This window comes from Hemicordylus capensis, chromosome 11, assembly GCF_027244095.1.
Source record: "Hemicordylus capensis ecotype Gifberg chromosome 11, rHemCap1.1.pri, whole genome shotgun sequence".
NCBI lineage: Eukaryota > Metazoa > Chordata > Lepidosauria > Squamata > Cordylidae > Hemicordylus > Hemicordylus capensis.
The window spans coordinates 3,863,252-3,875,690 of record NC_069667.1 but is presented as its reverse complement, the minus strand read 5'-3'; the positions used below and the strand labels follow the sequence as shown (position 1 = coordinate 3,875,690).

At 46.3% G+C, this 12,439-nt stretch overlaps 2 protein-coding genes across 8 annotated transcripts in view; one reads left to right on the top strand and one right to left on the bottom strand.

Annotated features, from left to right (window-relative positions):
• The window catches only part of LOC128335362 (uncharacterized), a 161,333-nt gene that overhangs the window by 64,579 nt on the left and 84,315 nt on the right, over positions 1–12,439 (bottom strand). Inside the window, exon 4 of one of the 2 annotated variants that reach the window (XM_053273438.1) lies at positions 3,100–3,208. The exons of the other annotated variant lie outside the window; for it this stretch is intronic. Within the exon in view, the coding sequence (XP_053129413.1) occupies positions 3,100–3,208 (109 nt within the window). The remainder of the gene's footprint in view (positions 1–3,099; positions 3,209–12,439) is intronic. 2 annotated transcript variants of the gene reach the window in all.
• LOC128335359 (vascular endothelial growth factor receptor kdr-like) overlaps positions 1–12,439 on the top strand; it is a 207,074-nt gene that overhangs the window by 177,063 nt on the left and 17,572 nt on the right. For 5 of the 6 annotated variants that reach the window (XM_053273429.1, XM_053273431.1, XM_053273432.1 and 2 more), the window contains exons 25-26: positions 8,442–8,541; positions 9,374–9,479. In XM_053273429.1, the coding sequence (XP_053129404.1) occupies positions 8,442–8,541; positions 9,374–9,479 (206 nt within the window). Of the gene's footprint in view, positions 1–8,441; positions 8,542–9,373; positions 9,480–9,983; positions 10,023–12,439 lie in introns of those variants that run through there. The other variant, XM_053273433.1, reaches the window with a different exon arrangement.

Here is a 12,439-nt window from a genome sequence, read left to right as displayed (position 1 = left end):
GTGTGTCCCCCCCCCCCACCCACCCTGACTGGCCCATTCAGAAGGAATGAGTCCTTGGTTCATTTCTATGTGCAGTGCTAAGTCAGAAAGATAGATTTGGGGAGTGGCCGCCATAGCTCACCGGCAGGGCAATGCCTTGGTTCAGTCCTGAAATCTCTGGTTGCAAGGCTAACTATGATGTAAAAGACTCTCTTCCTCCCTACTGAGATTCTTAAACTTGGGTTCCCCAAGGTAGGCAGATCTTGTTGGACTACAACTCCCATCATCCCGAGCCACAATGGCTGGCCATGTAGCTATGGATGTTGAAGTCCAGCATCACCTGGGGACATACATTGGAGAACCCCTGCCCTCCTGAAACCTGTTGCTCAAAGGAAGCAAGCAACTGCTTCTCAAAGGAAGCCTCAATCGTCCAGTGGCCTGACTCAATATAAGAGAGCTTCATACAAAAGTTCATGTTTTTAGATTTTCAAAGGAGTGCCTTTTATTGTATGTGTTTAACATTCTGTTAAGAATGCTCTTGCTGCCTTCAAGATGCATGCTTCTGAGCCAGCTCACATAGTTAAAAAGAGCAGTGAAAACCATGGCTGGCATCTAGACTAAATTATTCAGAAGTGCTACTCAGGAGTTCCTCTAAAGAACTATTTAATTTCAATAGGGCTACTCAGGAGTAATTCAGTCTGGATGTCAGCCAGTGTCTTTTGCACTGAAAGCAAACAGATTTAGGGCCAGAAAGATAAGACAACCTTCTTATATTTTGGTTAAAAGCAGCTGAAGGCTGGGATTTGGATCGGGGCCATGGGATGGGTGGGGGATTAAGCCTTTTTGCCCCTGCCATTCTTGCCAGACACAACCCCCCCCCCCAAAAAAAACACCACCTCCCATATGGGACAAATGGCATCTTCCATTGTGAAGAGTATATTCACCAGGAAATATGGCACAGGGAGAAGGATTAACCCTCCCTCCCTCCCTCCCCCGCCCCCCGCCATGTTTCCAATTCAAACACTTGCCACTCACTGTTGCTTTTTACCAAAATGACAAGAGGCGGAAGATCAGGTGCCAGATCTCCATACCTCCGTTAGTTTTCCTTCATTTGAACACCCTGTTTTTCTTGCTAACCATAGTGAAACACAATCCAAGTACTATAGATTGGTGTTGGAGTGGTGGAAGTAATATCAAAAACTAACAACATTACCAATTAGATAAAACACATGCAATAAATGAATCTCTGCCCAAAACTAACAAAGCCCAAAGACAGGGAAATCGGCAGCCAAGAAACTAAACTCTATAGCATCACCCACAAAAGGCAGAATGAGAAAGTCATGTTTTGACCAAATGCCAAAAGGAATGAAGAGAAGGGCTTCTGAGAGGAGGGCTGAGAATAGAGTCACCACCGAAAAAGCCCTGTTAAACATCCACATGTTTAGGATGCTGGGTTCTGTGACCCAGAAGAGGGCCACAGATGATTACTAGAGCATAAGAGAAAGCACACGGGGAGAAGGTGGCCCTCAAAGTATTTAGGTCCAGGACCCTGGAAACTAAAAGATAACCAAGGCAGATCACAGAATCTCAACAATCAGTTCTGCCCAGTGTGTCTCTTAGCCTGCAAAGGTTTTTTTTTAATTGCTGTCTTAGACTCAACTGCTCAAGCACTTTAGTCCATCCAAATTAGTCATCAGTCTGGATGTTAAGCAACAAGTTGTTCTAGTATGAACTGCCTCCTTTCCTTTCACTATAATCTTAATTGATAATTACCACCTGCACAAGTTAGCCCATTTCAGCCTCAAACATTCACATGTCCACCATCTGCAATTGGGGTGGATGATATCTTCATAAACTATGCCCTTGAGCCTCTATGTGCTCCTACACCTGTACCTAATAAACACAAGGAGTGGACATAGAGCAGAGAAAGCTCCAGGTTTAAGGGGGCCCTCAGCAAACGGTGGAATATCGTTAGGAAAATGAGCATCCCAGAACATATCATTGTTCTCATGAGAAACCTATACACAGAACAGGAAGCTACAGTCTAAACAGAACATGGTGAAACAGACTGGTTCCAGATCGGCAAAGGAGTAAGAACAGGCTGTATACTTTCTCTTTATATGTTCAACGTAAATGCTGGACATATACTGAGAGAAGCTGGATTGGAAGAAGATCAGCATGATTTTAAAGCTGGAGGAAGAAACATCAATAACCTGTGCTACGCTGATCACACCACTCTGATAGCTGAGAATGCAGATGATCTGCAAGCTCTAGTAATGAAAGTCAAGGAGCACAGTGAGAAAAAGGGACAATGACTAAATGTAAAGAAGACTCAACTACTTTATTATTATTTATTGCATTTTTATACCGCCCCTCCCAATTTGGCCCAGGGCGGGCCAAATGACAATGGGCACAGCAACCAGCCTCAGAATTGATGATGAAGACCTTGATGTGGTGGAGAGCTTCTGCCTTTTAGGATTGACCATCAACAGTAAAGGATCCAGCAGCCAGGAAATACACCACAGACTAGCACTCGGTAGAGTTGCAATGAAGGCCTTAGAAAGGATATTTAGATGCCATGACATGTCTACACCTACAAAGATTAGAATCGTCTGGACAATGGTTTTTCCCGTGACACTCTATGGATGCGAAAGCTGGACCTTGCAGAAGCAAGATAGAAAAAGTATTGACGCTTTTGAACTTTGGTGTTGGAGAAGACTTTTGAGGAGACCATGGACAGCCAGGAAAACAAACAAATGGTTCATAGAACAAATCAATCCAGAATTTTCACTTGAGGCACAAAGGACCAGGCTCAAACCATCATACTTCAGACACATTGTGAGAAGATCCAGCTCCCTTGAGAAGTCCATAATGCTGGAAAAAGTTGAAGGCAAGAGAAAAAGAGGACGACCAGCAGCAAGGTGGATGGACTTGATTATGACAGCAATTGATGCAGCAGTGAGAGACCTGAAAGGCCAAGTTGAAGACAGATCATCCTGGAGAGAATCTATCTATGTGGTTGCTAAGAGTCTACACCAACTTGGCGGCACTTAATCAATCAGTCAGCAAACTGTCCTCTCACTTGGGTGGGCTCCTCCCAGGGTTCCTGATGAGGCTTACCTTGGCAGAGGGGAGAGTGGTGGGTTCCTCTGCCGCTCCTGCATGAAGGTTTTGGGCACAGCGATGGCCTCCTGCCAAATGCTCTGAGTGTGGATATGAAAAGTGTTCACTGAAAGGAGCAGGAAGTTGAAAAAGCACAGATTTAGACCACAGCTGCACAAGTCCTCTCCTTCCTCCAAAAAGCATCACTTGCATTGCAGCACACACAGCCCCCATTCATCACACCTCAACAGCACTTGTTTGAACCTGTACAAGGAATGGGCAGGACAACCTGGAGGTGAAGGGCTTCATTTGGGAACCAAAGTCACGTTGGAAATACAGTCATACACACAGTGATTTAATGGCAAAATCCAGATCTCTTACCGAGCAGCTTTAAGAAAAAGTGAATATTGGTTGCGAATTCCCGGCAGACTGTTCAAGCTGCAAGAATTGTTTTCATGTTGGGAGGCTTCTTCTCCAAACCAAGCTGCTTAATGGAGACAATGGATTGTTCTTGAGCAGAGGAATGTGCTGGCCAAGGCACAACTTCCGATACCCTGATTCTGGCCATGGGATCAGAAGCCCCATTTTCCTCTTGGTGGCACCCGTTCAACAGCCAGTTGTCCTTCCAGAGAGATGTTTTCATAAGGATCAACCGGGCATGTCCTCGGTTTGGCACCACCCCAGCTGCAGCTCACACGATAAATATTTAATTGAGGAGCTGTCAGCAGGGAAGCCACTTATTTTTTTAAAAAAGGTTTTATAGATCATTAAGAGCAGAACACAAAGGATTGTTTGTCTCTGCTCTGGGGTCTGTGTTGGCTCCTTTCCACAACTTCCACTTTTATGGGGCTTCACTAGTTCTTTAGAACAGAAAAGATATCAACCCATAAAAAGCATCACTTTCTCTGGCTGCAGTTCCCTGATACCCATTGTTGAATCGGAAAACGAACCTTTACTACAAACCTTTCTTGCAAATCATGGCAAGTTGCAGCTGTTGAATGCATGGGTCCAGCAGTTCTCTTCGTGGCGAATGGCAGATGGAATTACTAAAGTGCCAGGTTATGCTGGATGCATTTTGCAGTCCACTGCATGGTGCGACATAGAGCCGCAGGTCTCAGGCAAAGTCCCTTCCTTCCTTGGCCTTAACCATGGTTGAGCATTACATCTGCTATCCATGGTCAACTCTAATCAGGTTCCCACTGAAGAAGGGTTTGCAAGCCCAATCAATCAATCAATCAATCAATCAAATTTGTACACCGCCCCAAACGTTCATCTCTGGGCGGTTAACAATAACATACAAGTTAAAACATACTTAAAAACAATGCATTAACAAATCGGTGTAGATGCTGACACTGAGCTATGGTTAACACTTAGGGAAGAGAGCTGGTCTTGTGGGAAGAGCTGGTCTTAGGGAAGAATTGGCCCAAGAGCTGGTCTTAGTCTTCTGGTCTTCCCTAGGGATTTGCAAACCGGTTCAAATTCAAACCAGTTTGGTTCGATGGTTCGAATTTGAACTGAACCAGCCATTAGGTTCGAGTTGCCAGTTCGAATTTGAACCAAACTGGGGCGGTTCGATTTGAACCGGTTTGAACCTCCCAAAGTGGGTGGGGTGATAGTTGGCACCCATGGGTGCCTGCTACCCAACCCCCAAAGCACTTGTGCGATTTTTAAATGAATTTTTGATTTATTATTATTATTTCTCACATTATTCCCTATTGTGGAGCACCCATCGGTGCCAACTACCACCGAAACCCCGAAGCAATTGGACACTTCTACAATTTTTTATGAATTTTTGAAATATTTTTAATTATTTTTCTCATAGGGTATAATGGGATTTGAACCAGCCCATTATCCCCTATTGTGAAGCACATAGGGACACAAAAGTGGGGTGGGAACCGAACCCACCAAACCCCAAGGCAATCAGACACTCCTCCATTATTGGTGAATTTTAAAAGTATTATTGAATTCCTCATAGGGAATAATGAGGATTCCAGAAAATGTATAGCTCCATGTTGTGGGGAAAGGGGTGGCCTAGAGTGGAATGTGGTGGGTGGTAGTTCCCAAGGGGGGCAAGGAAGCTACCAGAATTATTTCAAAGGAACTGGGCAAAGGAATTGGGCTGATTTTTGAAGTTTACACGTCTTTAAGGTTTTTCTCCATCGGGAAGAATGGAGGTTTCAGCAGCCCCATAACTGCACTTGGGGAGGGCACTGGGGTTGCCCAGAGTGAGTGGTGGTGTAGTGCAATGAGGGTGCCAACAACCCCCATGGGTTGCTAGGTTCATGGGGTACAGAGTTTTGTTGTTTCTGAGGTGTTCTGAGTGTAGATTATCTGATAGCATATGAGATTTTCAATGACAAACCATAAATCCACTCTTATTTGCTTCTGGAGAGTGTCCAACTGCTTTGGGGTTTGGGTGGTAGTTGGCATCCATGGGTGCTCCACAATAGGGAATAATGGACTGGTTCAAGTACCATTATATCCTATGAGGGGGAAATAAATAAATTTCAAAAATTCGTTAAAAAAATCATACAAGTGTCTGATTGCTTTGGGGGTTGGGTGGTAGCCACACATGGGTGCCAACTACCACCCCACCCACTTTGGGAGGTTTGAACCGGTTTGAATTCAAACTGAACTGGGGGGTTCGAGCAAAACCAAAAACCGAACCTCCCCCTCTCGGTTCGAACCTGGTTCAAATTTGTACTGAACCAGGCAAACCAGTTTTGTGCACATCCCTAGTCTTCCCTAAGAGCTGGTCTTAGGGAAGAGAGCTGGTCTTGTGGTAGCAAGCATGACTTGTCCCATTAGCTAAGCAGGGTCTACCCTGGTTGCTTATGAAAGGGAGACTAGAAATGTGAGGACTGTAAGATATTCCCCTTAGGGGGATGGAGCCGCTCTTGGGAGAGCAGGAGGTTCCAAGTTCCTTCCCTGGCAAGATAGGACTGAGAGAGACTCCTGCCTGCAACCTTGGAGAAGCTGCTGCCAGTCTGTGTAGACAATACTGAGTGAGATAGACTTATGGGCTGATTCAGCACATAGCAGCTTCCTATGTTCCTGACAATGGTTTGGAGGAAGGGATTTGTATCCAAGAGGGAAGCATAAGGGAAAAGGAGGGCACAGCCCAAAAGATACATTATTTTATATCTTGTCTTTTACAGCATATGCATATTTTAAATTACATAAATGCACTCAAAAGAGATCTCCCAGCTTCTGCAAGCACTATTTTGGGACTTTTCTTTATCAACTGAAAGGATATTTTTGCATTTCATGGCTCAAGTGATCTGTCCCAGGGTTATCCAAACAGCTTATAGGAAACGTTATTTTTTGTTCCTTCCCTTTCATCCCTCCTTGTTTCTGCATTGCAGCCTGCACTGGCATGCCAGTTGGACAAAAACAGGAAATCAAGGAGGAATGTTATAGGACATCATGTATATAGAGATTCCTCGAAACCTGGACTCAGACTCAGATTCCATTAAATCCCTGATGTTAAGACCGGATTACGTGTTCTTCCAAATTCTGCATCAGGCTTCAAGGAGGCCAGATTATGAAAAGAGGGGTTAGATACTGCAGTCCCTTAGGGAAACATAGAAACCAAAAAATTATGGCGTTAGAGTGAATCAACATGTTATGAACTTTTGCGAGAAGTCTAGGTTGGCTGGGGGTGGGGGTGGGGATCAGGCTGAGCAAAGCTATGAAATAGGCAGCTAAATCACAGAGTGACAGCTTTTATTAAAGTGGTATGTTATCTTACAGTCCTTTTCAAAATATGACTAATTGAGGGTTTGAAGTGGGGGCTGGGGTTTGTTTGGGGTTTGGTTTTTTTTGCATTTAAGCAATCGCTTAGTTAGTTAAAAAGCAAGTGACCAATCTTCTAGAAGATACTAGGTCCAGCAGAGGACAAGCTCACTCTCATTTTGTCTCCAGAGTACTACCTCAAGCCAGTAGATTTACAGGCACATGGTGAATGAAAGCATAAGTGAAATAATATTGAGGCTGAGTTTTCTTAGAGATTCACATGGCTTCAAAACATTGCTGTCCTGAAGTGGATTGTACTTCCTTCAAGGAAACTAAGCTCTATTAGAGTGTGCTCAGCTCCACTGCAAGCATCCATGCCTTGCCCTGACAGTTGTATTAGTCAGTGTGATTTATTTGTGTGCTTTGGTTTCCTTGTCGTATTAGTTCAGCTATCATGAGTCGAGGCAAAGCCGCTGCAGGGCTTCTAAAGAGAAGGCCAGAGTGGTTGGTCTTGCTAGCTAGGTACATTTCGCCTGGACCAGTGCCACAGACGATCACCCAATAAATCATGGTGTTTCGCCATATCATGGCTTGTTTGGGTCCCACCCCTATTCCCATGGTCTAGACTTGCCTCTATGCAAGAGCCCTATGAGGACAGAACTGCTGGAACTTACCAAGATCAAACCCAATTGTAAGTTCAGATCTCACATGAAACCATGGTTAGGACAAACATGGTTAAGACATACTTTTTCCCCCTAAGCCAGTTCCCTGAATTAAACCCCAGCTGCCTTTACCCCAAAGCTGCAGAGGGGGAAACCTATGGGTGCAATCATGCCTATAAGCTTTCCACTCCAACAAGCTGGGGGGGGGGCATTGGATTGGGGACTTGGTGTGGATTAGGGTGGGTGGGGGGGAAATCTGACCTCCTCCTATGCCATTGCCTGGCTCAGAATCAGAGCCTGGAAGCTGCTTTCTGGAGCAGAAAACATATGCCAGGTATTCCAACCACGTCCCTGCCATGTCGCATCGAGTTCGGTTGTCACCTGCAGGCCATGAGTATGGTGGGTGCAGTTACACACGGAACTGAAGAGGCAATCCAGATCCAGGAAGGAGAGCTAGTCTTGTGGTAGCAAGCCCTTTGCTAAGCAGGGTCCACCCTAGTTTGCATTTGAATGGGAGACTACATTTGTGAGGACTAAGATATCCGCCTTAGGGGATGCAGCCTCTCTGGGAAAAGCATCTGCTTATCTGGAGATGCCAGGGAAGGAACTTGGAACCTTCTGCAGGGAAGCACATGCAGAAGGTTCCAAGTCCCCTCCCTGGCAGCATCTCCAGATAGGGCTGAGAGAGACTCCTGCCTGTAACTTTGGAGAAGCCGCTGCCAGTCTGTGAAGACAATACTGAGCAAGATAGACCAAGGGTCTGACTCGGTATATGACAGCTTCCTATGTTCCTGATCAATACTGGTGCGAGAATTCTCTACTACACTCTGCTGAGAGAGAGAGAGAGAGAGAGAGAGAGATGCAACCTCGGTGGCTTCTGCTCCCTCTGTAGCCAATTCTGTAAGAGAGAATGAAAAAGCCTAGGGTCATGGAAGTGACATTGGGGTGTCTGTTTGTCTCTAGGGGCCTCACCATATCCAGGGGTGCAGATTGATGAGGACTTCTGCCAGCGTCTCAAGGAAGGAACACGGATGAGATCGCCAGAATATTCTACTCCAGAAATGTAAGAGGGTTCCCTCTCCCAGCTCTTGCTATATCTTACTCTCTTAATTAATTACTCTGGGCGGTTCAACCAGAGACTTAGTCTTTGACAGTCTCACAGCAGTGCTTGAAGGAGGGGGGAAGTGAGAAGGGGATCCTTCATGAAACCCAGGACCCTCACTCCCTGACCACTCCAATCCTAACCAAATCCTGGCAGCCTTCTAAAGCGCCACCACAAAAGGAAGGGGGCCCAGACCCCTTCTAAGCCCACTTTCATGGGAGTGTTGTCACTATTTTGATCATATTAATCCGTGGCTGAGAATTGGGGGTGGAGGGAGGTTGCAGTCAACAGCTGCTCAGATGGCCCACCCCTGGACTAGATGAATCCGTGGCTTGATCCAGCAGAGGCCCAGCACTGTTAGGCTGTACATGCCTTCAGGTGTCTATCCGCATGTACATGGGTTTGCATGAATGACTGCATTTGCATTCACTTTAACAGTCCCTCAAATGCAGGGTACAGAGAGGAAGTGTACTGCAGTAAGTACCTGTGTCCCACATAAGGTATAAATAACGGTACATGCATATATATTCTACACTTGAGTCCCCCGATACTGTTGGACTTCAACTCCCATAATCCCCAGGGGATTGTGGGAGTTGAAGTCCAACAAGATCTGGCAACCCAAGTTTGAGAAGCCCTGCTCTACAATCAGATACACGTGTGCTGAATATACTGTGTGAATGGGGCTCTGCTTATGCTTGTTATCTGCTTAAAACCAGTATTGGGGAGCAGGAGAAGAACATCACAGAATAAGAACATGGGTTCACATTAAAACACACTCCTTTATTCCCCATAGCTATCAGACCATGTTGGATTGCTGGCACGGTGTCCCGACAGAAAGACCCACCTTCACAGAACTTGTGGAGCGTTTAGGAGACCTGCTGCAGGCCAATGTGCAACAGGTAGAGTAAAGAGCATCTGCCCTGTTTTAGGGTTAACCCCCGCCCCTGCCCATGACTCCGTGCAAAGACTCTTTCCATGCACCTGCGCTTAGAGGCAAAGCTCAGCTATGTTATACAAGTTTATTAGAGGTAATATCACAGGAGGGCAAACTTTGCGTGGCAGTAATCTAGCTTCCCTGCTCAAAGAGAGTCATATTTCACAAATCCAATTTTATCCATCCACAACATGCAGAAATGTCATGTTCCAAACATTCTGAAAGCTTCACTTTGTCCCCTAGAGGGACAAGAATTCTTTATCATACAAATAGTTTTAATTAGTTTTCAACATCCAGAAAGGGAATATCTTCTTTCTCTTGTACTCTTACTTTGAATACGTGCATCCAATGTTCTAAATTCATTGTTGCTTTGAAGAACTCTAACATAAAAGGCTTTATGGCTCACAGAGGCAATTATATAATTGCCTGTTCCACGATAGCTTAATCAACTTTTTCTCTCTGCTCTTAGGACAGATCAGTTACATAACATGCAGGATCCAAGCTTTCTTCTCTCTCCTTTTCACTTGGTGAACAAATAAATCAGTGAAGCTCAGTTGAAGGAGACCTAGTTTGTCATGCAGAAAGAAAAGTATAATTTGTGGGACTCTTAATATAGCCGGCGGGAACAAGAAAGAAAGTCTGACGACAAGGGACAGGACAACTAAATCCAGGCTCAGAGAAGAAAAATGGAGAATGGGCTCTCTGGGAGAAAAGAGAGAAATGTTTCTACTCATTATTGGAACCTGCTCCTGAGAATGCTTTGCTTTTTAGGGTGGATTATGCATTTTGCAGCATTAATTGTAACCAAAAAGCAGGAAATGAAATGATACTATTGTCCAGTTTCCCAATATAGAGCACGCCTGTGCATGTTGACTCAGAAGCAAGAGAGTATTTGGTGGGGCTCACTTCCAGGTCTGTGTGCGCAGGACTGCAGCCTGGGGGACAAATGCCTTCACAATGGAGAAGCCTGAATGCATCTCCACCTCTTCCAAATAGCAGCTGTCGAGAGTGATGATCTGGGGAGGTTAACTCTTTCTGCCTGTGCCGTTTCCCCAGGGAACACCCCACCCAAAGGGGCTACTTGTCCCAGTAGCAAAAACAGACTTACTCTTTGACAGAGTCGGTTAGAGAGGGCTGTCATGCATCTCTCTCATCACATGTCCTTGGGACACCTGTGAACTATAATTTCTCCCTGCATAAGAGTCTGGATGCAACACGGCGCGTGGCTCTGTGGCCGCTCTGTGTGTGCAACTAAAACCGCCAGAAGGGAAACCAACAGAGCCTGGGCAGTGGTGGCACCACTGATCCGTGGATGCCTTGACCGAGAGCCTCGAGGGAGACGCAGGCCTGCTGTAGGCATGCAGTAAAATGAGGCGGGCGAATTCTGATGCCCCCCCTTCAGAATTTGCCTGCCTCTCCCTCGAGGCTCTGGGTCAAGGCATCCACGGATCAGTGGTGCCACCCCCTGGGTACACCTCTTCAGACTGCAGGTGGAAGGGTCTCTCTTTTGAATGCTCCCCTGCAAGCACAGCTCCCCATCAAATGGAAAACCAAGTTGGGCTGCAACCTCTCTCCCTGATGTGCCATTTTTCCTCGCAGCTTGTTTCTGAATGTAAAGTGTGCCGTTGAGTCAGTGTCGACTCCTGGCGCCCACAGAGCCCTGTGGCTGTCTTTGGTAGAATACCGGAGGGGTTTCCCATGGCCATCTCCTGTGCAGTTTGAGATGATGCCTTTCAGCACCTTCCTATATCGCTGCTGCCCAATATAGATGTTTCCCATAGTCTGGGAGACATACCAGCGGGGATTTGAACCAGCAACCTCCGGCGTGCTAGTCAAGTCATTTCCCTGCTGCACCATTAGGTGGCTTCCAAGGCAGTTTACGTAGATATAAATAAAATGGCTTAATTTAAAAATAAATGAAGATGGCTGTTCTTAGAAACAACCCATATCATATGCTTGTGCCTCACCCTCCCACGGCCCCATTTGCCCTCAGCCCCACCAAGCAATCACGCCCCACAGGCAACAATAGGACAAGGTGGAATCACAAAAGCCCTCCCCCCAGGAGAGTTCTCCCAAACTGGGGTAAGTTGGTAAAACAGACCATTGGGGATTCGAACTGGCAACCTCTGGCTTGGTGGTCAAGCCATTTCCTCACTGCAACACATCGGGGGAAACATTCCAAACTGGTGCCCCCTGTCTGTTGTCTAAAGTGGTACAGCCCCCTCTTCCACTGCAGGCTTCTTGCCCAGAATTCAACAGAGAATTCAACACTCTCCTCTGCAAGCCGGAGGAGAATGGTGGATCCTTGAGGGACCTCACCGACCTGCCTGCACAGGCAGGAGCGATCAGTAAAGATGTGGAGCAAACCATCCCAATTAAAAGGGACGTGAGCTGATGTAGGATCATAGCTAACGCTTTGATCTGGGAAGATCCAAGTTCTAATCTTACCTCATAGGAAACATAGGAAGCTGCCATATACTGAGTCAGACCCTTGGTCTATCTAGCTCAGTTTAGTCTACACAGACTGGCAGCGGCTTCTCCAAGGTTGCAGGCAGGAATCTCCCTCAGCCCTCTCTTGGAGATGCTGCCAGGGAGGGAACTTGGAACCTTCTGCTCTTCCCAGAGCGGCTCCATCCCCTGAGGGGAAGATCTTCCAGTGCTCACACATCAAGTCTCCCATTCATATGCAACCAGGGCAGACCCTGCTTAACTATGGGGACAAGTCCTGCTTGCTACCACAAGACCAGCTCTCCTCTCCTCACCGTGAGCTCACTAGGAAGCCTTAGACATGCTCCACAAAAGAGAGCTGTGCTGGACAAAACTTCAGCCTCCCTCCTGGAGCAGCGTTGCCAAAAGGTTTGCAGCTGTTTGACAGAGAGATGAAAAGCGCAATTCCCTGCAGAGTTTCTGGCCCAGGCAGCCTCC